This window comes from Cervus elaphus, chromosome 24 (genome assembly GCF_910594005.1).
Source record: "Cervus elaphus chromosome 24, mCerEla1.1, whole genome shotgun sequence".
Classification (NCBI taxonomy): Eukaryota; Metazoa; Chordata; class Mammalia; order Artiodactyla; family Cervidae; genus Cervus; species Cervus elaphus.
The window spans coordinates 63,241,315-63,269,170 of record NC_057838.1 but is presented as its reverse complement, the minus strand read 5'-3'; the positions used below and the strand labels follow the sequence as shown (position 1 = coordinate 63,269,170).

Below are 27,856 nucleotides of genomic sequence, written 5' to 3'. Positions count from 1 at the left end.
CTCCCTGGCAACACCTGAATGAGGACATCTGTCCTCGGCAGGGGAGGAACGAATCCCCCGTTGCCCTCCTTCCACTCACAGACACCCCAAGAAGTAAACCTGGTTCTGAGCAAAACAAAACAAGTCCCTAATTTCCAATCTATGGGGCTTTGATGCAGTCAGTGACTCCCAGGATTGCAGCTGCGTCGTTACAACCCCGTGTCCTTGCTGCCATCTGCTGGCCAAGTAACTTGGGCACTTGGGAGATCCTGACTGGGCCTCACATCTCCAACCTTCATATTTGCAAACCTGTCTTGTTGGAACCTTTTCTATAGGGAGAAAGTAACCAATGCCTCGAGGGTTCCTGGAGAGCTCTGGACACTCTGGAGGGAGGAGCAGCTATGCCTTCGCTGCTCTTTCTGAACCAGGGGAGCGGGGAGCCACTGTGGTGTCCCCTCCCCAAGCTCCAGGAACACGGATGTTGGCTGAGACAGGAGAGACACAATGGGACCCTTTTGCCTCTGGCCTCTAGACTGCCAGGTCTGAGACCAGTGACCTCCCATCTTCCCTTTACCCTTCTTCTCCTCTCCCTTCCCTCACCACACCAGACCTCTCCTCTGACCTTCCCTCAGAGGCTCCATGGTGTTTGGGGCAGCCTCTTTCCCCCTCTCCTTGCCTCAGTTTCCCCACCCATAATGCAGTGATTCTGGATTCACATCTAAGAAAGGTGGCACGGGGGAGGACTCCATGTTTCCTGTTTGGGTGGCTATGAGCCTTCTTTCTGGACACACCTTCTGGTGTTCCCTGGGGAGGAGTTGTTCAGATGTCCTGAATACCCTATATTCACACACCCAGCAATTCCATTTCTGGGGCACAGGAGACATAGAGAGTTGTCAACTGAAAAAAAAAAGAACCACCTAAAAGTTGAGAATTATGTTTTATTCAGAAGGCTTACTGAAGACTTAAGCCTGCGATGTAGTCCCTCAGCTCGGAGGGACTGTTCTAAAGATGTAAGGGAGGAGCCAGGATGTAGGAGTGTTTTGTTTTTTTTTTTTTGCTGAGGAAAAAGTGTGCAGTAGGTAGTGCAAGGGCTTCCCAGATGGTGCAGTATTAAAGAATCCACCTGCCAATGCAGGAGATGCGAGAGACATGGGTTCGATCCCTGGGTTGGGAAGATTCCCCTGGAGTAGGAAATGGCAACTCACTCCAGTATTCTTGCCTGGAAAATTTCAGGGGCAGAGGAGCCTGGTGGGCTACAGTCCATGTTTGCAAAGAGATGGACATGACAAATACACACACGCATGCACGCCATCCAAAGATTACTGCTAATCACAAAAACAGACATCTCAAGTCAGTGATTGGAGAGCTTTTCTATATGGGAAGATGCAGAAGGGTGGGCTTGTTGAAATCATTCCTTTGATAAGCATGCTAATTTTGTAGGGCCAGTATCTTGTTGTTCTCCATCCTGAATCTCTCCCAGGGCACACAGGGGGCCGTGGTGGCTGATGGCTTTGTGGCTACAACATTCTCCATTTACTGAAATGGCAGGTGACAGTCTTTGTTGGCAGCGTCAACACGACTAAATCATGTCATTTTTCTGTAGTGGTGGCACCAATTTCCAGCCTCATTTGCAGCAGGTAAGAGTTCCTGTTGCTCCATATCCTCACCAACACTGATGTATACTCATTCATTATACTCATTTGTCCCATGAGTACAAAGTGAACTTTCACTGTGGTTTGGGTCTGCATCTTCGTGGTTACTGATGAGGTCTGACATCTTTCCATAAGTTATTGGCTGAGAACTTTTGAGATTTATATATTGTAGATGGTTCTCTTTCTTGCTTATGTCTCACAGATATCTCAATTTGGTCTGATCTTTCCATTGTCTTATGGTGTCGTTTTTAACTGCCATCGCATATACTGTATATTTTTCATTGTGTTAATATCTAACTCCCCTCATTAGATTGTATTCTCATGAGGGCAGAGATCTTTGCTTGTTTTATTCAGCAGTGCCCAGAACAGTGCCTAGGGCGCAGTGGGTATTGAACAGACACTAGCTGAATAAATGAACTAGAAGGGAGGAGACCCAGGCCCAACCTGGACTCTTCATCCACTTATTGGCAGGCTTGAGTGGTCCACTCCCCAATCCAGGCCTCAGTTTCTGCATCATTAAAATGGATCCACATTAATAAAATGGGGGAGGATGTCTGTCTTTGAGGTCATTCCAATTCTGACAAGACAGTTGTCTTTTTTTTTTTTTTGACAGTTGTCTTAAGAAAGGGGTGAACAGGCCCGTTTACCTTGGCTGAATGGGGTCTTTGCTGCCCCCTTGTGACAGGACCTACCCTTCAGCAGTACAAGTGAGTCTTTGATTTCCTTAAACTCCTAATTCTGCCCATCTCTGTGAGGATAGGTGCGCTAGCAGGGCAACGGCCATGGAGGAGGCAATAGCAACCCACTCCAGTGTTCTTGCCTGGAGAATCCCAGGGACGGAGGAGCCTGGTGGGCTGCCGTCTATGGGGTTGCGCAGAGTCGGACATGACTGAAGTGACTTGGCAGCAGCAGGAGGGCCCCGCTTACCCCAGAGCCATCTTCTCTGCTGTCTGGCTTCCAGCGACCCCTCCTCACCCCAGTGCCTCGGCAGTCCATACCCCTTCACCTCTTGGTGCCTCTTTGATGCCTCTCATGCTAACTGCTCTTCATGTCACCGAGGCCATGAGTTATGGGTTGAACTGTGTCCCTCAAAATTCATATGCTGAAGTACTAATCCCCAGTACCTCAGAGGTTGACTGTATTTGGAGATGCAATCTTTAAAGAGATAACTAAGTTAACCTGAGGTCACGAGGGTGGACCCTAATCCAAGATGACTGGGGTCCTTATAAGAGGACATTACGACAGAGACACGCACAGAAGGAAGACCACGTGAAGACACAGGCAGAAGACATCCACCTACAAACCAAGAAGCAAGGATTCAGGATAAGCCAGCCGTGCTGACACCGTAATCTGTTCTTCCACCTCTGAGCAGGTGGCCTCAAGATGGTCCTCCAGAAACAAGCTTTTTCAGATGCTGGTAAAATTTTCTTTTTCCTTAAAAAAAAAAAAAATTACCTGCAAGATCTTACATTAAAAAAAAAAAACTTCCATTTTAACCATTTTTAAGTGCACAGGTCAGTGGCATTAGGTATTAATACATTCACATGGTTGTGCAATCATCCATCTCCAGAATTTTCTCAACATCCCACCCTGTAACTCTGTGGCCACTGAATACTAACTCCCCTTCCTTTCTCCTTCCAGTCCCTGAGAAGTCACCATTCTACTTTTCATTCTTACAAATTTGATTACTCTTAAGTTAACTGATTTAGGTGGAATCAGCTCAGATGTTAAAGAATCCTCCTGCAACGGAGGAGAGCAAGGTTCAATCCCTGGGTTGGGAAGATTCCCCTGGCGATGGGAATGGCAACCACTTCAGTGTTCTTGCCTGGAGAATCCCCATGGACAGAGGAGCCTGGTGGGTTACAGTCCATGGGGTGGCAGATTTGGACATGACTGAGCAACTAACACAGAATCTAATACAGTATTTGTTCTTCGGTGTCTGGCGTATGTCACTGGCGTCATGTCTTCACGGTTCATTTCTGTTGAGCATGTATCAGAATGTCCTTCCTTTCTGAGGCTGAAGGACAGTCCAGTGCATGCTGTCCCACATCTCCCTTACCCATTCATCTGTTGACGGGCATCTGATTTATTTTTACCTCCTGGATATTATAAATAATGCTGCTGTGAACATTTGAGTACTTGGATTTTCTTTTGCTTCTAACTCCAGCTGGCATGAAGGTAGATCCTAGATTGCAAAGGGGACCTGGGCCCTTGGTTGTGGGTGAACCCTCTCTCTTGAGCCATGGTCTCCTCCACATCTTCTCTTGAACAACTTAAGGGAATCTATATCCAGCTTAACACAGACAGCCCTGAACCCTTGTCCTTCTCTTCCAAACCTCTTCCTCCCTGTTTTACCATGTCAAAAAACAGTTGTGGAGCCACCCAGGTATATACCAGCTAGAAACTTGGAAATAATCTTTTATATTCTCAATCTCCTACATCCATTAATCTCAGGTTCTGCCACATTTTCCCCCTAAAACATTTCTCAAACCTGCCCGTGTTTCATTTTCCTTTGCCCCAGCTCGACATTTGTCTCCTGAAAGACTACCAAAGGTTCCTCGCTAATTTCCTTGCTTCTACTTTTGCCTTAACAAGCGATTCTCCATTTTATGTGTTTTTAAAGCTAGGTAATATACACATGATTTAAAAATCCTTGCTCTACAGGTCATCTCTTCAGAGCTGATAACTGTTGTCTGCTCCCTGGTCCCCTTCCAGACTGAAAGGTATTCACGTGGCTGTATATAGTCATCCCCACCCCCATCGCTCTAAGTCTCTCTCTCTTTTACCCCTTCCGCTTTACGCTTCATTTACCAATTCTCTCCCCATCATCAAAAACTGACTTGGCCACCTCTTAGGCAGTGCCCCTTCTTACAGGCTCAGCCGAATGTGCCAGTCTCCAACAAGTCACTCCTCTGTTCCAAAGCTCGACACCTGGGGTGAAACGCATTGCTTGCTTCTTAGCCCTGTCTCCTAGGCCAGGCAGCCCTTACTCCAAGGCTGTTTTTTAAGTTACTTCTTCTGGGGGTGGCCCTCCACCACGTTATCTCTACCACAGCATCTGACCCCATCTACCAAGGCCCTCGACACTACTTAGGGTCTACAAGTCTATGGCTACGTTCTCTAATGTCCTTCCCCTGAGTGGGGAGCGCCTGGAGCCCGAGCCAGGTCCCTGCGGTCTACTTTGCCCAGGAAGAAGAAACCAGTTACCTCCCTGCTTAGCAATTAGATGCAGAGAGACTACGACTCCCAGAAACCCTTTCGCCTCGGGCTGGAGGTTTGCCCTCTACACGTGCCCGCGTGCAAGAGACTGAGCATGCGCACTGGAAAATGCGCCTGCGCAAAAGGCTGCACGGGAGGGGACCGCCTCTCCCAGCAGGCAGTAGGGGCATTTTTTTTCCATCCCCGCGTGACAAGTGACTTCCGGCGTGGAGGGGCGGGGCGCGGCTGAGCCTGCAGCTGCGAAAGCTTGGGGAGCGGCCGGGGGGCCGGCGGGTGCCTGCGGCCATGGAGGCCGTGCCCCGCATGCCCATGATCTGGCTGGACTTGAAAGAGGCCGGTGACTTCCACTTTCAGCCAGCCGTAAAGAAGGTGAGGGCAGCTCCTCCTCCCCGCCCCTTCCCTCCCGCGTCTCTCAGTCCGCCGGCGCGTGACGCCCCCTGCGCGTCCATCATCTCCCCAGGCCCTGTCGCAGGGTCGGGTGAGGCCAGGAGGGGCCTCTGGTGGCTTTCCTTCGCCTGGCGCACCCCCATCGCTCCTGTCTCACCTCTGCGCGCTCGTAGAGCGTCTCCCCACTACCCGCCGACCCCGCCAGCCCTGGGTAGTACCCGCTGTCTGATCGGAACCTGTTTTCCGATTTCTTCTCCCGGCCATCCGCGATCCCCGCCGAGGCGCCTCACTTCCTCGGCGTGACGCTCTGGACCTAGTTCTGCTCCACCCCTCATCCGCGCCAGCACCGCCCTGCGGGGATCGGTGGGTGGCCCTCCTTAACCGTCTGGGTGGAAAGGCTGTGCTTGGCCGTCGTTGTGCTGTCCGTCTACGACCGGACTGGGACGGACGCCGAGGATGGCTCAGGATGTGTTTTAAGGCCCCGGCCAGCCTGACCTCTGTGATTGGAGTGGCTGTAACACTTGGTGCAATTCTGTCTGGTCTCAGAAGAAAAACCTTATCTGGAACTCTTTTGGACCAAAAGATACAACTCTGTCGTTTAGGGGAGCGTTACTGCGTTCGCGACTGCGCAGAGGGGATAAATAGTATTGTAGCTTCCAGAGCGACCCTAGCAGTCCTTTGCTGACTCTTCAGTTGGATGGAAGAGAACAGACAGTTTTGGCGTTGAGGAAGGCAAGGGACCGCTGTGGGAGATCAGGTGCGGCTGGTACAAAGCAGGGCCAGGTGTGTCGATTGGGCATCAGGTACCCTCTGAGACATCTGCCTTGGGAAGGACCGTCTGGTACCACTGAAGGACAGAGCAGAAGTGAAAAGGAATAACCAGGAGGCTGTTGCAGGTTGACATCCTTGTGGTTTTAGTATAGCTGCTGCCAGAATCTGGATGGTGCCCCACTGAGTAAGGTGGTTGAGAAAAAAAAAATAGAAGAAAGAAAACGGGTTGGGGAAGAAGTTTTCCAAGAAGCTCTCCCTTTCTCTGTTCACGCTGCCACTGCCTTCCTTCAGACACTAACAGTTTGTATTCCTTTGAGTCCATCATTTAATCTCTTTGGGCATCTTTTTCCTCATTTGTAAAACCAGAAAATTAGATTAAAAAAAAAAACTTTGGCTGAGTCCCCCAGCTTATGGGATCTTAGTTCCCTGACCAAGGATCAAACCCCAGGCCCCAGTGAACCACTGGAGACTTCCCAGAAATTAGGTTAATTGATCTAAAATTCCAAATTTTTACTTCTTTCCCAAAGTTTGGTCTTCTTTCCATCTACTGTTTTAATTCCAAGATGTATATCAAATTAAGAACAGACGCTAAACAACCCCCATCGTCCATGGGATGACAAAAGCATACACAGATGAATGAGATCATGTTAGTATCAGAGAAAGTGAAACAAAATCTTGACCCTGGGTCAAGAATTAGGAAGTTTGGCCCAGAGTTCTAGATCTGCCATTGCTGATCTCTGGTTCCCATTTTTCTAATTTGCAAAGAATGGCAGGATCCGGTGATCTCATCTACCCCTGGTGGCTCAGCTGGTAAAGAATCTGCCTGCAATGCGGGAGATCTGGGTTCGATCCCTGGGTTGGGAAGATCCCCTGGAGAGGGGAAAAGCTGCCCACTCCAGTATTCTGGGCTGGAGAATTCCAGGGACTGTATAGTCCATGGGGTCACAAAGAGTCTGACATGACTGAGCAACTTTCACTTTCATCTGCCTACAGAATTCTGGGCTATTGGTTTCTTGGTAAAAGGGCAGAGTAATGTCACAGAAATAGTATAGACACTGGAATCAGGCAGACTTTGGTTTAGGTACCACCTTTTTGACTTAATAGCTGAGTGACTTCAGCTGTTACAAATGATCACTTCACTAATCTGGGCCTCATTTTTCTCACCTGTAACAGAACTAATACTATACCTTATAAGCTTATGGGCATCAAGAGTTAACGCAGGGACTTTAACGGTGGTCCAGTGGTTAAGAATCTGCCTGCCAATGCAGGGGACACAGGTCTGATCCATGGTGCAGGAAGATCCACATGCTTTGGGACAACCAAGCCTGTGTGCCACAGCTACTGAGCCTGCGCTCTAGGGCCCACGTGGCGCAACTACTGAAGCCCTGGGCCTAGAGCCTGTGCTCTGCAACAAGAGACACCGCCACAGTGAGAAGCCTACGCATTACAGCAGAGTAGCCTCCGCTCCGAGCGACTGCAAAAAGCCGGAGCACAGCAGCAAAGACCTAGTGCAGCCAAAACTAAAATAAATAGAAAAACAAGATATACTTTAAAAAAATGAGTTAATGCATTTGAGTCCCTAGTACAGGCCTTGGCATATTGTAAACAATACTTTCAGCTTAGCACCCTCTTTCTCTGTTTAGGAAATAGCTCAAGTCCTATGACAGCTCTGTGAGTTAGACATAGCAGGTAATTGTGGTTCAGTCGGTAAGTCATGTCCAACTCTTTGCGACCCCGTGGACGGCAGCACGCCAGGCTTCCCCATCCTTCACTATCTCCCAGAGCTTGCTCAAACTCATGTCCATTGAGTCAGTGATGCCATCCAACCATCTCATCCTCTGTTGCCCCTTCTCCTCCTGCCCTCAATCTTTCCCAGCATCAGGGTCTTTTCCAGTGAGTTGACTCTTCACATCGGGTGGCCAAAGTATTGGAACTTGAGCATCAGTCCTTCCAACAAATATTCAGGATTCATTTCCTTTAGGATTGACTGGTTTGATTTCCTTGCAGTCCAGGGAACTCGCAAGAGTCTTCACCACAGTTCAAAAGCAGCCAATGTGAACACCATATTACAGGTGAAAAACCAGGCCCAGGTCTCATAGCAACCTAGGGGCATTGCCAGGACTTAACTCTGTTTTGGTATTTCTCTTTGGAAAAAGTCTTTCCAGCCTGTGTATTTTTAACTTATAACTTCTTCTTTCCCTGCTTTTTCCTCCCAGTGGCTCTGAACCCTGGACATGATTGCAACACGATACTGTTCACAGGTCTCATTGTTCGCTCAGGAAAAAAGAAGCCCAGCTTCTCCAAAGCCTGGCTGGGCTCTGGAGGGCCTCTGGTCCTCTCAGCCCCAACTGGCTGGCATCTGTGTAGGTGTGCTGGCGTCCTGGCGGTGCCTTCTAGTATCTTACTCCTAATCCGTGTTGCCGATGTCCGGGCTCTGCCAGCTGCTGGGCCTGCCTTCTCAGGCTCTTTGGCGACCCTCACATCCCGAGCAGACCTTGCTTCTTGCTCTGCAGAAGTCTGTGCTGTAGAGAGCCTGTCTGAGAGATGGTCTCTGTCCTTGACTCTAACCTTCAGCCGCCTCGTACCTCTGTGTAGTAGGGGGAGTGAGTGATCTAGCCATAGAGGATTTTGTCAGAGTTTAAAAAAATCACCTCTCTGCTCCATTGACTCACCTCGTGGCCGGAGATTTGTTTTCACTTCCCATTTTTTGGTGTTTTATGAGAACTGTGTTTACAACATAGAAATGGATTGGTCTGATGTGTGGTCAAGAATATGGGCTCTGGAGCCCAGACGCCGGGCTTTTGGTCAATGCTCCGTCGGTGATCAGTGCTGTGACCTTGGCAAGCGTCTCACCTTCCTTGCCTCCGTTTCCTCAGCTGTAGAATGCTGGCGACAATGCCGTCTACCTTTGGGTTGTTCTTAGGGCTGAGTGACTTACTAGGCGCTTGGCAAGTGTCTGGCCCGTGGGTAGGAGCTCAGTGTTAGCTGCAGATCCTGGAGGAGAAATGAGACAGGTCAATGGTCTCCTTCAGGGACAGTCTGCTGCCATCAGAGGCGTCATCCCTCGCCCCTTCACCACTGCGTGACCGCTGGGACAGGTGTTCCCAGCGATGGCAGCTGAAACCTTGGTTCTAGGACTCTCAGGTGTCGCTCAGGTCCCTTCTGCCTCTGTCCCTCAGGGCCTCTGGGCTCCACTTGTTCTGTCGCCTCGGGGTAAGCAAACAGAAGCTTCCTGTGAAAAGGGAGCTAATTGGAGAAAGAACATGTTCCCATTTAGATAGTCAAGTTTTACCCTATAGCCGAGGCCACATTTTATGTCTGTGAATTGGGGGACGGGCGGGGTGAAGGATTGGCTAAATCACAGCGAGGATTATAAACCAAGAGCCCAATAAATGGGCTTCAACGTGAACCCCCTGAACATGTTGGCAAATCCTTGTGTTTATGCATAGATGAATATTTGTAGGGAGATTGTTTCATGGCTTTTATCATGTTCTCAAAGGATCCAACAAGAGGCTAAGAAATGATAATGTGAGGAAAGTGTTGTTTTAGGTATCATTTAGCTCAGCAACTCATTTTTCTTTTTTCGGGCCGCATCGCTTGGCCTGCGAGACCTCAGCTCCCTGATCAGGGCCTGAACCTGGGCCACAGCAGTGAGAGTGCCAAGTCCTAACCCCTAGACCACCCAGGAGTTCCCTCAGCAACTCTTAAAACATTCGTTTTCCAGATTTCAGACATACAGAAAAGTCAAAAGAATAATGCAGTGCTCGCCCAAGTTCTGTTAATTTTGATAGCTGGGCTTCCCCGGTGGCTCAGTGGTCAAGAATCCGCCTGCCAATGCAGGAGATGTGAGTTTGATCCCTGGGTCAGGAAGACCCTCCTGGAGAAGGAAGTGGCAACCCACCTCAGTATTCTTGCCTGAAAAATCCCATGGACAGAGGAGCCTGGTGGGCTACCGTCCATGGGGTCATGCAAAAAAGAGTTAGACATGACTTAGCGACTAAACAACAACAATGGTAATAGTTACATTACACCATATTTGTGTTCTTTCTCTCTGTACACACACACATATATCCCATGAACCTTTGAAAGTAAGTTGTACACATCTCAGCACATCCTAAGAGGATTTTCTTCTGTATAACTATACTGTTATCATCACACCTTAGAAAATCCACAAAAATTGTCTACTATTTTTTATATTTAAATTTCACCTGTTATCTTCAGACATCTTTTATAACTGTTTTCTTCTAAACTCAGATCCAATCACGGTTCTCATAGAGTATTTAGTTGTTCCTTTTTTTTTTTTTTTTTAATCTCTTTTAATCTACAATAGTCTCCTCCCCTCTAGCCCCCTTAATGATACTTGTCTTTCAAAGAGACTGGATAATTGTTGGGTAAATTGTCACATCGTCTCAATTTTTCTGAGTGTCTCCTTTGGTATTGTTCAGTCTGTTCATCCATCCTGTGCTGTAAAGGCAACCCCGATAGACTCATTGGGGTGAGGGTGGTCACTGACATGACCCTGCTGGGAGGCACACAGTCTGATGGAGGCACTTTCCGAATGTGGGGAGAGCAGCAGCTGATGCTAAAGGTAGTGACATTGTAGCTGAGTCTTAGCAGAGACAGTGTGGGGGGCAACATGTGGACAAGCATTGAGACCTGAGAGCGGGCATTTCAGAGTGCTGCTGGCTGGGTGTCCCTGGGAGCTGAAGGCTATTGGGAGCAGACTGAGGACCGTGAACTCTGCTCTGAGATTAGATTTGGTCCCGGAGGTTTGGGGAAGCACTGTTGTACACATTCTTCTCAGATTACATTTTTTTTTTCCCTTTAGATTACAGCTTTCTCCATAATCTCCCTGTCCTGAGAAAAGCAAGCTGGGCTTTATTTTTTTTTTTCCCCAGGAGTGCATGTGTTTCAGAAGGATAGAAAGTCAGGAGTCACACTGGAGTCATGTTAGATCCTCCGGATGAGGGGTGGATTTGAAGGGGTGGGGTGTCCGGGCCAGAGGTGGATGGGGGATAGCGAACTGGCAGGAGGTAAAACCAGTGGAAGAGGGTTGGGGTCAGAGATTTGGAACTGTGGCCAGATGGAGCTGAAGGAAGCTCAGGAGTCGCTTCCCTCTGCCTGTCCCTTCTCTCGCTTCCCTGCCAGGCGGCTAACGCGGTCACGCGGCTTCCAGGTTCCCGTGGGCTCACTCCGCGGCCACGTGTCACAGTTCCTGGGAAGGGGCCAGGGAGACGGGTGGGCCACGGGCGCGGTGTGAGTGTGCCGCTGGAGAGCCGGCCGCTGCCTCCCTTCTCCGCCTCACAGACCTTGGCTGGGGCCTTAAGGAGCCCTGGGAGATGGGGATCGGTGCCCTGCGCGGGTGCGGAGTGACGGATCTGGGCCCCCAGACTGCTGACCCGGACGCCAGGTCCGCCAGCAGGAGTGGGGGAGCTGCCACGATGTGTAGATCTTGGTGGTCCAGGCTGGCGAGTGTCGTCCCCGTCGTGGCGCCTCTGATGTGGGAGTGACCTCCCCTCCTCCCTCCCCTGGGTCATCCCCCTCACACCTCACAGGCCTTTCCTCACCGGGGAGGATGCTTATTTCTGGGGCGCGCTTTCCCCGGAAGGGCGGGCTGGCGGGGGAGGCTTCGCGCTCCCCCCCTCCCGTGATTCTCTTTCCTACATTTGCTGCTGGGTCGGGATTACGATGGTGATTCCGGGCCTCAGCAGGGCCCGAGACACAAGGGAGGCTTGAACTGGGGCCCATTTACGAATGCTTGGTAGGATCCCACTTCAGCTGACTGAATTCCCCGGCTTTCTGAGCTGGCCCAGTGCTGGGTTTGTAGGGAGGACGGCAGCATGATGGGGCCAGCCAGGGGATCCCAGCCAGGTTGTGCAGGCGTGTTTTCCATTTTGCTCAAAAAAGGAGGCTGCTCCAGGACGTGTCTTGGCACTGCCTTGCTACGGAGGTCGAGTTCCCAGCGGGGCAGGAGATGAGATGGTGGTAGTGGGTCTGGACTCCATCCTGAGCCGTGGCTGGTGCTTGCCGAGGACTCCGAGGGCAGAAGCGGGAGCAGGAAAGATGCTCTCTCCCTGATTTACAGCGTCCTCTCCGTCTCTCTCTCTAGTTTGTCCTGAAGAATTATGGAGAGAATCCAGAAGCCTACAATGAGGAACTGAAGAAACTGGAGTTGCTCAGACAGGTAGGAGGACAGTATTTTTACACAGGTGTGAACAAAATTGGTTTGGGAGAGAAAACTGTTCACATTTAAATTCAATAATTTTTCCTCTGTAAAAGCAAAACTAATGACGGAAAATATATAAATTGTTGTTGTTGCTCAGTCACATCCAAGTCTTTGGGACCACATGGATTGCATCATGCCAGGCTTCTGTGTCCTTCACTGTCTCCTGAGGGATGCTCAAACTCATGTCCTTTGAGTTGATAATACCATTCAGCCATCTCATGCTGTCTGCGTCCTTCTTTTTTCTGCCTTCAGTCTTTCCCAGGGTCAGAGTATTTGCAGTGAGTTGGCTCTTTGCATCAGGTGGCCAAATTTTAGATTCAATGTCAGCAACAGTATTTCCAGTGAATATTCAGGGTTGCTTTCCAATAGGGTTCACTAGTTTGATCTCCTGGGTTGATGTTTATTTTGACTAGCTGTATGGGACTGACTTAATTCAATAAATGTACCTTTTTCCCGACCCACAGTTTGCCTTGTAAGTTATGATTACAGAGTGCACAGTAGGTTGTACTATGGTGTAGCATAGATATTTTCCAGTGACCTATTTTCCTTACTTGAGTGTGTGTACCTGTGTCTTTGGAGAAGGCAATGGCACCCCACTCCAGTACTCTTGCCTGGAAAATGCCATGGATGGAGGAGCCTGGTAGGCTGCGGTCCACGGGGTCGCTAAGAGTCAGACACGACTGCGAGACTTCACTGTCACTTTTCACTTTCATGCATTGGAGAAGGAAACGGCACCCCACTCCAGTGCTCTTGCCTGGAGAACCCCAGGGACGGGGGAGCCCGACGGGCTGCCGTCTACGGGGTCGCACAGAGTCGGACGCGACTGAAGCGACTTAGCAGCAGCAGCAGCAGCTGTGTCTTACCCTTTGAATATATCCCTCGTTTCCTCTAGGTCTGCTGCTGCTGCTAAGTCACTTCAGTCGTGTCCGACTCTGTGCGACCCCCTAGACGACAGCCCGTCGGGCTCCCCCGTCCCTGGGGTTCTCCAGGCAAGAGCACTGGAGTGGGGTGCCGTTGCCCTCTCGGTCCTCCAGGTCTACCTCTGGTGAAATAAGCTTGTTTTCTATGAGTGACAATTGGCGCTCCTTTTGCCACATAGTTCCTGTGTATCAGTTCTCAGACACCCCCTCTTGTGGTTGCCGGGTGATGGGCCCCTTTCTCTGTCTTAGCTCACTCTGTAAGGTTGTGTCTTAGTCTGTGCATGTTACCAGTGGCACCCGTTTCATTTTGGGTGGGGGGGCTGATATTGTTACATTGTAAAGCTCGACTGCTTGTTTTTTCCTGCAGGCCCCTGTGCTTGAAAATTTTGCTTCTGCCCCTGTCTCAGTTATTCTATTGCTTCAGGAAAGGACACCATCCGTGGGTGTTTTTGATCAGTGGTTGTCCCCACATGTGGGCCTGCCAGATCATGTAAATGGCTGTCAATTTCCGCCCTTAGGGACCCTCCTTCCGGGTCTTCATAGTGCCTGCTGCCAGTTTCCATTTCTCCCCACATCTTTGGGGCCGTCATTTTCTCCCTGCTGTCTCCCGGTTTTACTGCCAGTAGTCTTTTTGTTGATGTCCATTCTGAATGGGCGAGGTGGTCCCCGTTGTAGTTTTCATGTGAATTTTCCTGCTGATTAGCAATGCTGAGGCAGTGTTCCTAAGCTGTTGTTTAAAAAAGTCCCAATACAATTTGTATCTGGTGAACAGGAGCTCTGGAAAGTGGGCCCCTTTCTGAATTCTGTTTCGATTTATCCACCCCAGGACATTTCTGGAGGGCATGTGTCATTGAGAACCCGGCAAGCCTTGAAAATGAATCCTGAGTGTGTTCCGAATCACTGATTTTCAAGCTGCTGTTACAGGAAATGGCCACAAGACGGCAGCACTTTTCCTGCCCAACTGGTGACTCTGGCAACGGGGGCCTTAGAGAAAGACCTGCTCCTGGGCTGTTAAATAGAGGGGAGTGTCCCAAAAAACCCTGAAGGGCTGGGGTCCCTTGCTTCTTCCCCCTCACCTTTAACCCTCCAGACACGTCCCATCCCCTGGAATCAAGGTGCTGTTAGGTGGTGGTGGTCATGGGTGGGCTGAGTCTCAGGATGGAGGCCGGAGGCGGGAAGTCCTGCACAAGGAGGCGACCTGGAGGTGTTCTTTGAGCCCAGAGGCTCCACCGTCCTTTGGGAGCGTCTGGCTTGGTTTGAGTGCTTGAGGGCCCAGCTGGATCTGCAGATGGTGGTCCTGTCCTGAGGGTTCAGGCCCTCCGGGGCAGACCGGGGGCTCTTCATCTGGCATGTCCTACCCAGCTCCCCCAGCCAGCCACGCAGTCCCGCCTTGATCGCAAGGCTGCCCAGCCACACCTTGTCACCTAGGCTCAAAGGCCTTGTAGTAAATAACTCTTTTTGTCATTTAATTCTTTTTTATTTGATATTTCATTTGGAGCTGATCAATGCATAGAGTATTTCTGACGTTATATTTATTATTGGTTCAGTTCAGTCGCTTATTATTGGTTAAGTGTATCTAAATGAGGTAGCCAGATACATGCACCTGTTTTTTACTTTCTACTCGTTCATTGCCTTTGTGTGTTATGATTCCAGAGTGCGGAATAGGTTGCCCATTGCTGTAGCATGAGACTTTTTCCCGATGATCTATTTTCCCTAGTTGAGTATGTGTAACTGTGTCTTACCCTTTGAATTTATTCCTCGTTTCCTCTTTGCCTCTGGTAAAATCAGGTTGTTTTTTATGTGAGAAAATCTGCGTGCCTTTTGTCGCATAGTTCCTGTGCATCAGTTTCCGGACGTCACCTCTTGCGGTTGTTCTGTGATGGGTTCCGCTCTCTGGCTGTCTTAGTGCGCTTTGTAACATTATGTCTTGATCTGCGTATGATGTTACCAACGGCCCAGTTTCATCATTGGGGGGAAGGGGTGTTGGGGGCTGATATTATTGCACTGTAAAGCTGTACTAATTTTTTTTTTCCAGGCCCTTGTGCTTGGAAATTTTGCTTTCTCCCATGTCCCATTATTCTTACTATTGCTTCAGGAAAGGACACCATCCAAGGGTGTTTCTCATCGATGGTTGTCTCCTTGATATCCAGCCACGTGTGGGCCTGCCGGAGTTAACAGCTATTCGTTTCCGCCCTTAAGGACCCTCCTTCTGCGTCTTCATAGTGCCTGCTGCCAGTTTCCATTTCTCCCCACATCTTTGGGGTCTTTCGCTTTCTCCCTGCTCTCTCCCGGTTTTTCTGTCAGTAGTCTTTTTGTTGATGTCCATTCTGAGCGGGAGAGGTAGTACCCTGTTGTAGTTTTCATGTGAGTTTTCCTGCTGATTAGCGATGCAGAGGCAGTGTTCCTAGGGTGTCATTTAAGAGTCCCAGCACAATTTGTACCTGGTGAACAGGAGCTCTGGAAAGTGGGCCCCTTTTGAATTCTGTTTCGATTAGCTACCCCCGGACATTTCTGGAGGGCACTTGTCATTGACAATCCCAGCAGACACAAGCACAGGTCTTCAAGCTGCTATTACAGGGAACGGCCACAAGACGGCAGCACTTTTCCTGCCCAACTGGTTACTCCGGCAGAAAGCCTTAGGGAAAGTCCTGCTCCTGGGCTGTCAAATAGAGGGGAATGTCCCAGAAAAACACCGAAGGGCTGTGGTCCCTTGCCTCTTTCCCCTCACCTTTCACCCTCAAGACACATCCCACCCCGTGGAATCAAGGTGCCTTTCAGTTCAGTTCAGTCACTCAGTCGTGTCCGACTCTTTGCGACCCCATGAATCACAGCCAGGCACACCAGGCCTCCCTCTCCATCACCAACTCCCGGAGTCCACCCAAACCCATGTCCATTACTTTGCCAACAAAGGTCCATCTAGTCAAGGCTATGGTTTTTCCAGTGGTCATGTATGGATGTGAGAGTTGGACTGTAGAGAAAGCTGAGCACCAAAGAATTGATGCGTTTGAACTGTGGTGTTGGAGAAGACTCTTGAGAGTCCCTTGGACTGCAAGGAGATCCAACCAGTCCATCCTAAAGGAGATCAGTCCTGGGTGTTCATCGGAAGGACTGATGCTGAAGCTGAAACTCCAGTACTTTGGCCACCTGATGCGAAGAGTTGACTCATTGGAAAAGACCCTGATGCTGGGAGGGATTGGGGGCAGGAGGAGAAGGGGACGACTGGAGGCATCACCGACTCGATGGACATGGGTTTGGGTGGACTCCGGGAGTTGGTGGCTTTAAGCACTGTCATTCCTGGGTGGGCCGAGTCTCGGGATGGAGGCTGGAGGCGGGGTGTCCAGCACAAGGAGGTAACCTGGAGGTCCTCTTTCAGCTCAGAGGCGCCACCATCCTTTGGGAGCGCCTGCTTGGTCTAAGTGCTTGAGGGCCCGGCTGGATCTGCAGATGGTGGTCCCATCCAGAGGGTTCAGGCCCTCCGGGGGCGACTGGGGCTCATTGGCTGACTTGTCCTCCCTAGGTCCCCCAGCCAGCCATGCAGTCCCGCCCAGACCCAGGCATGTGACAGCCACAGCTCGTCACCCAGGCCTGAAATCCTTGTAGTAGACTCTTTTTGTCATTTAGTTCTTTTTTTATTTGATATTTCATTTGGAGCTGATCAATGCATAGAATATTTTTAACATTATATTTTTTATTGGTTAAGTGTACCTAAATGAGGTAGCCGGATACGTGCAGCTGTTTTCTACTTTCCACCTGTCTATTGCCTTTGTACGTTGTGATTCCGCAGTGTGGAATAGGTTGCCCCTTGCTGTAGCACGCGTCTTTTTTCGGATAATCTATTTTCCCTACTCGAGGGTTGTACCTGTGTCTTATCCTTTGAGTTTACCCCTCGTTTCCTATCCCTCCGCCTGTGTGTGAGAATCTGCCTGCATTTTGTCACGTAGTTCCTGTTATCAGTTTTGAGCTATCACATCTTGTGGTTATCCTGTGATGGGTCCCTGTTTCTTTCTTCGTTCACTTTGTAACGTCGTGTGTGGTCTCTGTATGGTGATACCAGTGGCCCAAATTCTTTTTTTTTTTTTTTTTTGCAGGTGGGCAGGGTCTGATATTATTACATTGTAAAGTTGTGCTGCATTTTTTTTTTTGTCCAGTATTTTTACACTCTTTTTGTCATTTTGTTCTTTTATTTTAAATTTCATTTCAAACTTATCAGTGCATAGAGGATATTTTTAGTGTTTATTTTTCCTGAGCTCTGGCTGACTGATGGAGTGCCATACATATATGTTTTTTCTTCCCCTGGATTATTTTTTTCGCACGCTATTATTACAAATTCTGGAGTCGGTTCCCCCGTGCTGATCTGGAGTTATTGGGCTGTCCAGAGTGGACCAGGTTCTCCATCTACAGGGGTTGCTGTCTTTCTGGCATATACTTCCCAGCTGCCTCACGCCCAGTGCTCTCCCACTTGGGAACCCTCACCTGCTCAGGTTGTGGTGATGTGTGACCCAGTATAGGTTTTACCGAGGCCTCGTGGGAATAGAGCAGGCAGTTGTTTCAGGTTTGTTTGTTTTAATGCAATTTTATTCTGAGTTCATTTACAATTGTGTATGTGCTTGAGATAAACATGATCCACACATGCATATACATATATCAATTCTTTTTCTCATTCTGTTTTCATATACATTATCACAGAGTGGTTAAATTTGTTTAGTAAGTCAATAGTAGGTGTTTGGCAAGTTCATTTGCATCCAGTTTTTTATCTGTAAGTGATATTACAGAAAATTTTTCTTTCCATATCTTAGTGTTATCATCTCCGGATCCATCCAGGTTGCTGCCAGTGACACTTTTGCATTCTTTTTTAAGGCTAATAGTCCATTGTGTGTATGTAGCTGACCTTCTGTATCAGCTTCTGTGTGGCTGTAGTTTTTGGACGCTTGCATCCTTTCCTGTTGTAAACAGTGTCCCAGTGAATATTGGGGTGCACGTGTCTTTTGAAGGATGGTGTCTCTGCATTATTCCTAGGAATGAATTGCCGCATGGTTGGTCGCTTGTTTCTGTTTGTGAACCCACATCTGTCGCATTCTCCATGGTGGCTCTTAGCAGTTTTCATTCCCATGGCAGTGTAGGATGGTTCCCTTTTCTCCATGGCTCTCCAGCACTTACTGTTTGTAGACTCTGTGCTGAGTGCTGAAAGATGATACCTCATCATCATTTTGATTTGCACTTCTCTTAAGAATTAGGAGTGGTAAAGGTATTTTTATGTGCGTTTTTACTTTCTAAAGATGAGTAAGATTTACTTTGGAAATTTGCTTTTGAAAGCCATTGCTAACGAATTCTTACCTACTGCTATTTCTAGAGCATAGGTGCCTTTTTGAGCCTCCCAGGCCTTGTGAATATTATGCGTTCTTAAGCACAGGTTTTCCAGTTGTTACCAGAAATGGCCATAAGATGGCAGCATTTCTTCAGACCCAGCTTTAGTCACTGGAGCAACCAGAGCCTCAGGAGAGTTGGGTTCATGGGTTGTAATTAAGAGTGCAAAGTGCACAAAGAAACACGCAAGGGCCTGTGTCTCATCACTGCCTCCTCACCCTTCACCCACCAGTCACAACTTAACCCCAGAGAGGCGCTTTGCTGGGGGTGCTGCCAAACGTCTGTGGATGAACTTTAAGGAAGGAGGCTAGAAGTGGGAACCCCGCCAGGGGACATAAAGAAAGGGTGACTTTTCACAGCTCTTGAACCCCAGAATGTCCACCAGTTTTGGGGTGCTGTAGACTTGCAGTAGCTATGGGAGGGCCGGCCTGGATCTGGAGTTTGGGGTCCCGTGGAGGGGCCTAGTCACTACAGATCCAAGGAAGGCTCCTTGGCTGCCCAGACTCCCCAGCTCCCTCAGCCCTGGGACCCAAGCCGGCTCAGGCTGTGAGGATGTGACAGCAGCCCAGGTCACCGAGGCCCAAGGGGAATACTGCAGGCCTTTCTTCCTCTATTTCTTTGTTTAAAAATTTCATATATACGTGTAGGGGATTGATTGTGGTGGTGTTCTAGGTGTACAGCGACCTGATTCTTTATATTTCCTGTTCTGACATTTGAGGAGAGAATTTACTGTTTCCCCTCAAGTGGGACTAGCTTCATTGATGACTATAAAAATGAAAAATTGTTAATGTAGAATACATAACCAGTATAATATAATCAAAGATGTCCCTGTATATATATGTACAGAGTAAGATATACTAGTTAAGCCTGACTATCCAGGGATCACTTACCTCTTTGGTATGTAACTATCTAGATTTTTTTTACTTTGTATAACTAGTTGGATCTATTTCTGTATTATTTTCAGCAGTGAAATTATGTTGCTTATCTGTTAGATGCTTTTTCCTCTCCAACGGTAAATGTGTTATGGACATGTTGACATGTCAGTAGAGAGCCTTGTCTTCAGTTTTCATGGCTATTGTATCTCATATTTTTAGATACAGAAATACAGGTCAAACATTAAATACATTAAAAATTTTAATGCATGTTTTAAACTACTTCCTGGAAAAGTGGAACTGATTTGGTGGAAGCATCCTGGCTGGTGGGACGGTTGTTCAGTGACTTCCTTTAGATTTCTTACGCTGCACAGTCCCCCAGCTCCGACGTGTCCGTCCGGGCATTTGTGGGCACACAGGCCTATCTCCTGCTCCAAATGACGGTCGGCCTCCTCTCACCCTCCTGCAGAATGCCGTCCGTGTCCCACGTGATTTCGAGGGCTGCAGTGTCCTCCGCAAGTACCTGGGCCAGCTCCACTACCTGCAGAGTCGGGTCCCCATGGGCTCGGGTCAGGAGGCCGCCGTTTCTGTCACCTGGTGAGGGCGGGCGGGCAGAGCTGGGGGAGCCTGGAGGGTGCCCCTCTTTCCCCTCCCCATCTCCTTGCTATAGAGGATGGGGAGCTGCTTGGGGTGGTTTTCCCTAGCCCCCTTCCCTCCCACCCTGCACTGGGAGGGGGCTCGCTTCACCAGCTGCCCCCTCACAACTGTGGTGGCCTGTCCCCAGGACTGAGATCTTCTCCGGGAAGTCGGTGGCCCACGAGGACATCAAGTACGAGCAGGCCTGCATTCTCTACAACCTTGGTGAGCTGCCTCGCCCCTTCCCTGGGGCCCCCTTGCTCCCAGCCCTGCCCATCTCAGCAGAAGACACCTGGATCCTGACCGCCCCCCCGCCCCGCCTTCCCTCAGCTCTGCCCGCCTCCTGGGCCGCGGGGAGCCCCCTGGTGGGGGAGGCGCTGCGAGGCTGCCTGCTCTTGGAGTGCTGCTGTGTGCTCTGGGCACAGAGGCGGCCTCTCCTCTTTGTCTGGATTCCCCATCTCCCCCGCCACCCCCCTTGTGGCTCAGCTTTGCTTCTGGCGGGAGGAGGCCTAGGCTGGCCTTGCCATCAACCCTGCTGGTACGGCCTCAGCCTGGGGAGCCGAGGCCTGTGAGGGACTCGTCCCTGCTTGGTGCAGAGCTGGAGCCCCAGATCACTGGCTCCCCCACCACCCCCCCGTCTCACCCTGGGCACCCGTGTGGGCAGCAGCCCCAGCTGAGCCCTGACCCATGTTCTCTGCCTTCCCAGGGGCACTGCACTCCATGCTGGGGGCCATGGACAAGCGGGTGTCTGAGGAGGTGAGGAAGCGGGGCGGGGTGCTGAGTGTTCTCAGTTCCAGAGTGAACCCCACCCCTGGATTGGCTCTGCCTGACACCCGCTCTCCCCCAGGGCATGAAGGTCTCCTGCACCCACTTCCAGTGCGCGGCCGGCGCCTTCTCCTACCTGAGGGAGCACTTCCCCCAGGCCTACAGCGTGGACATGAGCCGGCAGATCCTCACTCTAAATGTCAACCTCATGCTGGTGAGGAGCCGCCCTCGCTGGGGCCGGAGGGTGGCGCACAGCTCAGGGAGGGACAGGCTGGGGCCTGGGCTGCGACCCGCTGAGCCCCAGGTGGGGCAGGAGCTGCTCGGAGGGGAGGCTGGGCGGGGCGGGGTGTGTGCGGCCTGTCCGGGTGAGGAAGGAGGGCCTCTGCACCCCCCGCCCCAGGGCCAGGCGCAGGAGTGCCTCCTGGAGAAGTCCATGCTGGACAACAGGAAGAGCTTCCTGGTGGCGCGCATCAGTGCACAGGTAGGCTGGGGGGCGAGGGCCTCCTGGAGACTGGGGCCAGCCCTGGCTTCCCCCAGCCCCCGACCGGAGCCCGTCCTGGCCCCCAGGTGGTGGATTACTACAAAGAGGCCTGCCGCGCCCTGGAGAACCCTGACACCGCCTCGCTGCTGGGTCGGATCCAGAAGGACTGGAAGAAGCTGGTCCAGATGAAGATCTACTACTTTGCGGCTGTGGCTCATGTGAGTGCGCTGTGGGCGCGGGGGGCGCGGCGCTAAGGTGTCACCCCTAAGTAAGCAGGACTGTTTCTTCCGTCCAGCTGCACATGGGGAAGCAGGCGGAGGAGCAGCAGAAGTTTGGGGAGCAGGTGAGCGAGCCGGGGCCAGGAGGGCACTCAGACTGTTCCAGCCCCATTAGACCGCTGGTGGGGGGGTGGTCCCCTGGAGGTGTGGGCTGTGGGCAGAGCTGCAAGCGGACACTAACCTTTAGCTGTTGGCTGGCTGGAATGTGGCGGCCGCTCGGCCTCCTGTCTCCTCTGGGCCACCTACGGGTCAGACAGGCTGGGTCGGGGAGGCAGGAGGAGCAGGGTCCACGCAGAAAGCTGGACTAGGCTCTGCTGGCCCCTGCAGGTTGCATACTTCCAGAGTGCCCTGGACAAGCTCAATGAAGCCATCAAGCTGGCCAAGGTAATGATGGGGGAGAGCCTGGCCGGGCCAAGGGGGTCCTGGGGTGGGCCGTGGTTGTACTGAGCTCCGCTCCTCCCCCACAGGGCCAGCCTGACACCGTGCAGGATGCCCTGCGCTTCGCTATGGACGTCATTGGGGGAAAGTGAGTCTCTGGGGCTCGAGGGGCTCTGGTTTTTTCTCTGCCTGCATCATTGGGAGGAAGCCACCAGGGCCAGAGAGCAGGGGTCCACATGGGGGTGGGGGCAAGGTCCTGGGTCCCTGCTGACCACTCAAGACTCGCCCCCCGCCCCCTACGCCAGGTACAATTCTGCCAAGAAGGATAATGATTTCATCTACCATGAGGCCGTTCCGGCACTGGACACCCTTCAGCCTGTGAAAGGTCTGAAGCTGAGGGGAGCCTGGGATGGGGTAGGGGACGAAGGTGCGGCAGAACAGAGGCAGTCAAGGCTGGGTGGGCCTGGTCTCCATGACTCTCTGCCTCTCCCTCCCAGGTGCCCCCTTGGTGAAGCCCTTGCCGGTGAACCCCACAGACCCTGCTGTTACGGGCCCTGATATCTTCGCCAAACTTGTACCAATGGCAGCACACGAAGCCTCATCGCTATACAGGTGAGTGGACAGACAACCCTGTTAGCCCAGGCTGGGATGTCTCGAGACACAAGGGCTGCCAACAAATTGCTGTCTTCCTGCAGTGAGGAGAAGGCCAAGCTGCTCCGGGAGATGATGGCGAAGATTGAGGACAAGAACGAGGTCCTGGAGTGAGTGCAGAGCTGTGGGGGGAGGGGGTGGTGAATGGCCAGTGAACGGTAGGCTCCTGGCTCACCCTCCCTGCCCTGGGCCTCATGTGCATTTCCAGCAGCGCCCAGGGCAGGTTTTGTGCTGGTGGCTGGGACACGGTTGTGCGCTCGGCTAGGACCTTGGACGTTGCTTAATTGGGGGGTGGGGGGGCTCCTTTTATGTGTGAGGGTTTGAGTCCACACCCACCTGGTCCTGTTGCCCCACAGCCAGTTCATGGATTCACTGCAGCTGGATCCTGAGACAGTGGACAACCTCGACGCCTACAACCACATCCCACCCCAGCTCATGGAGAAGTGCGCGGCTCTCAGCGTCCGTCCCGACACCGTTAGGAACCTCGTCCAGTCCATGCAGGGTGAGTATGGAGCAGGTGGAGGCCACCTGCTGCTGTCCCCTGTTGGGCAGGGATGGAGGTTTCACCTCTCCTGGCATAGCACCCACCCCCTGGCTGTGAACCAGCGCCCCCCGTGCCCCAGGAGCTGACCCCCTCCTCTGTGTCCGCCTGCAGTGCTGTCGGGGGTGTTCACGGACGTGGAGGCCTCCCTGAAGGACATCAGGGACCTCCTGGAGGAGGACGAGGTGCTGGAACAGAAGCTGCAGGAGGCGGCGGGCCCGGCGGGGGCCAGCACGGCCGTGTCTAAGGCCGAGCTGGCAGAGGTGAGGCGAGAGTGGGCCAAGTACATGGAGGTCCATGAGAAGGCCTCCTTCACCAACAGCGAGCTGCACCGCGCCATGAACCTGCACGTCGGCAACCTGCGGCTGCTCAGCGGCCCCCTGGACCAGGTGCGGGCTGCCCTGCCCTCGCCGGCCCTCAGCCCAGGTGAGCCCTCCTCTCCCCACGGGGAGGTCTGGGGTGGGGTGGGGTGGCTCTGGCCTCACTGCCTGTCGCTGCTCGCAGAGGACAAGGCAGTGCTGCAGAACCTGAAGCGCATCCTGGCCAAGGTGCAGGAGATGCGGGACCAGCGTGTGTCCCTGGAGCAGCAGCTACGCGAGCTCATCCAGAAGGACGACATCACGGCAGCGCTGGTGACTGCCGACCACTCGGAGATGAAGGTGGGTCGGGCGCGGGCGGCGGGCTGGCTCTTGGCACCCCGCCTCAGGCAGCAAGGCCCTGAGCATCTGTCCTCCCCCACTCCCCCCACAGAAGCTGTTTGAGGAGCAGCTGAAGAAGTACGACCAGCTGCGGGTGTACCTGGAGCAGAACCTGGCCGCCCAGGACAACGTCCTCCGGGCCCTGACTGAGGCCAACGTGCAGTACGCGGCCGTGCGGCGCGTGCTCAGCGACCTGGACCAGAAGTCAGTGTCCGGCCCTGGGCCCCAGGGCCCGCCTCCCGGAGCCGGCCTGCAGCGGCTCACCTCCCCCCTGCCCTCTGCCCACCAGGTGGAACTCCACGCTGCAGAGCCTGGTGGCCTCCTATGAGGCCTACGAGGACCTGATGAAGAAGTCCCAGGAGGGGAAGGACTTCTACGCAGACTTGGAGAGCAAGGTGGCTGCTCTGCTGGAGCGCACGCAGTCCACCTGCCAGGCTCGCGAGGCGACACGCCAGCAGCTCCTGGACAGGTGAGTTTGGGGACACCCTGGGCGCAGCTGCAGAGCCAGGCCAGGCTGAGGGGGCTGACGCCCCGTCTCCGTCGCTCACCCCACAGAGAGCTCAAGAAGAAGCCGCCTCCACGGCCCACAGCGCCAAAGCCGCTGCTGCCCCGCAGGGAGGAGGGTGAGGCGATGGAGGCCGGAGACCTGCCTGAGGAGCTGCGCAGTCTGCCCCCCGAGCCCTTCCTGGGGGCCGCCGCCCCCCTCCACTTCCATCCCGGCCCCTTCCCCAGCTCGGCAGGCCCAGGACCCCACTACCTCTCCAGCGCCTTACCGCCTGGTACCTATGCAGGCCCCACCCAGATGCTGCAGCCCAGGGCCCCCCAGCCCCCGGGACACCCAGGGGTGGCGGTGGCCCCTGGACCTGCTCTCTACACAGCCCCCGCCTACGCCCCGGAGCTGGGCCTCGTGCCCCGGTCTTCACCCCAGCACGGCATGGTGAGCAGCCCCTATGGGGGGGTGGGGCTACCCCCTCCGCTCGCTGGCCTCCCCTCAGCGCCCCCTCCCCACTTCTCAGGCCACGAGTTGGCCATGGGGATTCGGCCAGCCACCACCACCGTGGATAGTGTCCAGGCCCCCATCTCCAGCCACACAGCCCCACGGCCAAACCCCACCCCCGCCCCTCCCCAGGCCTGCTTCCCAGGCCCCCCGCCACAGCCGCTGCCCCTGCCCTACACCTACCCGATGGGGCCCAAGCAGCCCCTCACAGCGCCCCCGGCCCAGCACCACTTCCCTCCCGGGGTGCCTGCGGGCTTTCCAGCCCCGAGGATGGCACCCCAGCCTCCCCCTCAGCCCCTTCCACTCCAGCACCCGCACATCTTCCCGCCCCAGGCTCCAGGCTTGGTGCCTACCCAGGCCCCCTACCCCTTCGCCCCTCAGCCTGGGGTCCTGGGGCAGCCATCACCTGCCCTGCACACCCAGCTGTACCCTGGCCCCTCCCAGGACCCTCCGCCCCCACACTCCGGGGCTCTGCCTTTCCCCAGCGCCGGGCCCCCTCAGCCTCCCCATCCCACCCTGGCCTATGGTCCTGCCCCTGCCCCCAGACCCCTGGGCCCACAGGCGGCCCCTCTCTCCATTCGAGCCCCCCCGCCTGCCATCCAGTCGGCCCCCACTCCCCACCTGGTGCCTTCACCCGCCCCTTCCCCGGGACCGGGCCCCGTGCCTCCACGGCCCCCTGCAGCAGAGCCGCCCCCCTGTCTGCGCCGAGGCACCGCCGCTGCTGACCTGCTGTCCTCCAGCCCCGAGAGCCAGCATGGAGGCCCTCAGCCTCCTGGGGGTGGGCAGCCCCTGCTGCAGCCCACGAAGGTGGACGCGGCTGAGGGCCGGCGGCCACAGGCCCTGCGGCTGATCGAGAGGGATCCCTATGAGCGTCCTGAGAGGCTGCAGCAGTTGCAGCAGGAGCTGGAGGCCTTCCGGGGCCAGCTGGGAGCCGCGGGGGCCCTGGACACGGTGTGGCGGGAGCTGCAAGATGCACAGGAGCTCGACGCCCGGGGCCGCTCCATCGCCATCGCCCGCTGCTACTCGCTCAAGAACCGGCACCAGGATGTCATGCCCTACGACAGCAACCGCGTGGTGCTGCGCTCTGGCAAGGACGACTACATCAACGCCAGCCGCGTGGAGGGGCTCTCACCCTACTGCCCCCCCTTGGTGGCCACCCAGGCCCCCCTGCCTGGCACAGCGGCCGACTTCTGGCTCATGGTGCATGAGCAGAAGGTGTCGGTCATTGTCATGCTGGTGTCGGAGGCTGAGATGGAGAAGGTGAGAGGGAGGGGCTGGGCGGGCGCCGGGCAGGGGCCCTGGATCGCCAGCCCTAACTACCTGTTTGTGCCTCAGCAAAAGGTGGCGCGCTACTTCCCCACCGAGCGGGGCCAGCCCATGGTGCACGGGGCCCTGAGCCTGGCCCTGAGCAGCGTCCGCGCCGCCGAGACGCACGTGGAGCGGGTGCTCAGCCTGCAGTTCCGCGACCAGAGCCTCAAGCGCTCTCTCGTGCACCTGCACTTCCCGGCGTGGCCCGAGCTGTGCGTCTGCTGCCCGGGGTGGCGGGAGGGGCGCTGCGGGCTCTGAGTGGCTCTGGCTCAGAGACCCCCATCCCCCCTGCAGAGGCCTGCCTGACAGCCCCGGCCACCTGCTGCGCTTCATCCAGGAGGTGCACGCCCACTACCTGCATCAGCGCCCGCTGCACACGCCCGTTGTCGTCCACTGCAGGTAGGTGTGGGCAGCTCCTGGGGCTCCTCAGGGGCCCGGGGGCCGGCCTGACCCCGTCTTCCGGCCTCAGCTCGGGAGTGGGCCGCACAGGGGCCTTCGCGCTGCTCTACGCGGCCGTGCAGGAGGTGGAGGCTGGACGCGGGATCCCCCAGCTGCCCCAGCTGGTGCGGCGCATGCGGCAGCAGAGGAAGCACATGCTCCAGGAGAAGGTGAGGCTCAGCGGGCAGGCATGCGCCCTCCGCCCGGGGACAGCCCCCAGCTCACCAGCCCGTGTGCCCCCGCAGCTACACCTCAAGTTCTGCCACGAGGCCGTGGTGAGACACGTGGAGCAGGTGCTACAGCGCCATGGCGTGCCCCCTCCCAGCAAGCCCACGGCCGGCACCGCTATCGCCCAGAAGGTGAGGGGGGCCCCTCCCAGGGGCTCTGGGCACTGCACGCACCCTCTTCACACGCTCGTGTCTCCCCAGAATCACCTTCCTCAGGACTCCCAGGACCTGGTCCTTGGCGGGGATGTGCCCATCAGCTCCATCCAGGCCACAATCGCCAAGCTCAGCATCCGGCCTCCTGGGGGCATGGACTCCCCGGTGGCCAGTCTGCCAGACCCTGTGGAGACCCCCGGCCCGCCGCCCCCTAGCCTCCCAGAGTCCACCCAACTCCCCTCCTCCTCCTCACCCCCGCTTTCTTCTCCTCTGCCCGAGGCCCCCCAGCCTGAGGAGGAGCAGCCGGTCCCTGAGGCCCCCAGCGTGGGGCCACCCTCCTCCTCCTTGGAGCTGCTGGCCTCCCTCACACCCGAGGCCTTCTCCCTGGACGGCTCCCTGCGGGGGAAGCAGCGCATGAGCAAGCAGGACTTCCTGCAGGCCCATGACGGGCAGGGGCTGCGGGCCGCACGGCCCCCCGACGACCCCCTCAGCCTCCTGGACCCGCTCTGGACGCTCAACAAGACCTGACAGGTGGACACTCGACGGGCCCTGACCGGGCGCGCCCGCCTGGTCGTCTCACTACATCGTCTCCTGGGCCCGTCTCTCTCATTCCGGCTGCCTTCAGCCCTGCCTGGCCCGGCCTGCACTTCTGTGGGTAGCAGGTCTTGGGTCAGGCGCCACTTCTCTGTGGGACCTGTTTTTCAGCTCTTTGCTATGGAATAAACAAACCTGTTCTGTGGCCGGTGTCTGCCCATTGCTGCTCCTGGGAGGCCACCCTGGTTTCCACACTCCGACCTGCTTATGCAAGGAGCGTCTAGAGCTGGCGCCAAGTCCCCCCCGCCCCGACCTTGTAACTGTCCTGTGACTTCACGTGGTTCCTGGCAGGAGCCACTCTGAGCTGAGCAAGGTCTAACC

At 54.2% G+C, this 27,856-nt stretch overlaps 1 protein-coding gene and 2 long non-coding RNA genes across 5 annotated transcripts; 1 reads left to right on the top strand and 2 right to left on the bottom strand.

Moving 5' to 3' along the window:
• Positions 1-1,334: 1,334 nt before the first annotated feature.
• On the bottom strand, positions 1,335-5,531 carry LOC122682521. The gene is made up of 2 exons (XR_006337407.1): positions 5,395-5,531; positions 1,335-3,065 (listed from the first exon to the last, which is right to left on the bottom strand). It is a non-coding gene; the product is annotated as an uncharacterized LOC122682521 (long non-coding RNA).
• PTPN23 (protein tyrosine phosphatase non-receptor type 23) lies at positions 5,038-27,680 on the top strand. Of its 2 annotated transcripts, XM_043885314.1 has the most exons (25): positions 5,039-5,219; positions 12,118-12,192; positions 19,860-19,987; positions 20,175-20,251; positions 20,733-20,782; positions 20,874-21,005; positions 21,192-21,272; positions 21,359-21,490; positions 21,568-21,615; positions 21,878-21,934; positions 22,018-22,076; positions 22,234-22,313; positions 22,426-22,540; positions 22,624-22,689; positions 22,936-23,081; positions 23,235-23,546; positions 23,625-23,779; positions 23,871-24,022; positions 24,108-24,287; positions 24,374-26,075; positions 26,151-26,335; positions 26,418-26,522; positions 26,593-26,731; positions 26,807-26,920; positions 26,990-27,680. In XM_043885314.1, exons 1-25 carry the CDS (start codon positions 5,136-5,138, stop codon positions 27,467-27,469), a joined length of 4,854 nt encoding a protein of 1,617 aa, XP_043741249.1. In that variant the 5' UTR covers positions 5,039-5,135; the 3' UTR covers positions 27,470-27,680. The 2 variants fall into 2 exon arrangements, with proteins under 2 accessions (XP_043741248.1, XP_043741249.1); XM_043885313.1 differs by having other exon boundaries at positions 5,038-5,219; positions 20,874-21,272.
• Positions 21,261-23,351, bottom strand: LOC122682522. Of its 2 annotated transcripts, XR_006337409.1 has the most exons (4): positions 23,211-23,351; positions 22,916-23,120; positions 21,732-21,792; positions 21,268-21,567 (listed from the first exon to the last, which is right to left on the bottom strand). It is a non-coding gene; the product is annotated as an uncharacterized LOC122682522 (long non-coding RNA). The 2 variants fall into 2 exon arrangements; XR_006337408.1 differs by having other exon boundaries at positions 21,261-21,792.
• Positions 27,681-27,856: the final 176 nt, after the last annotated feature.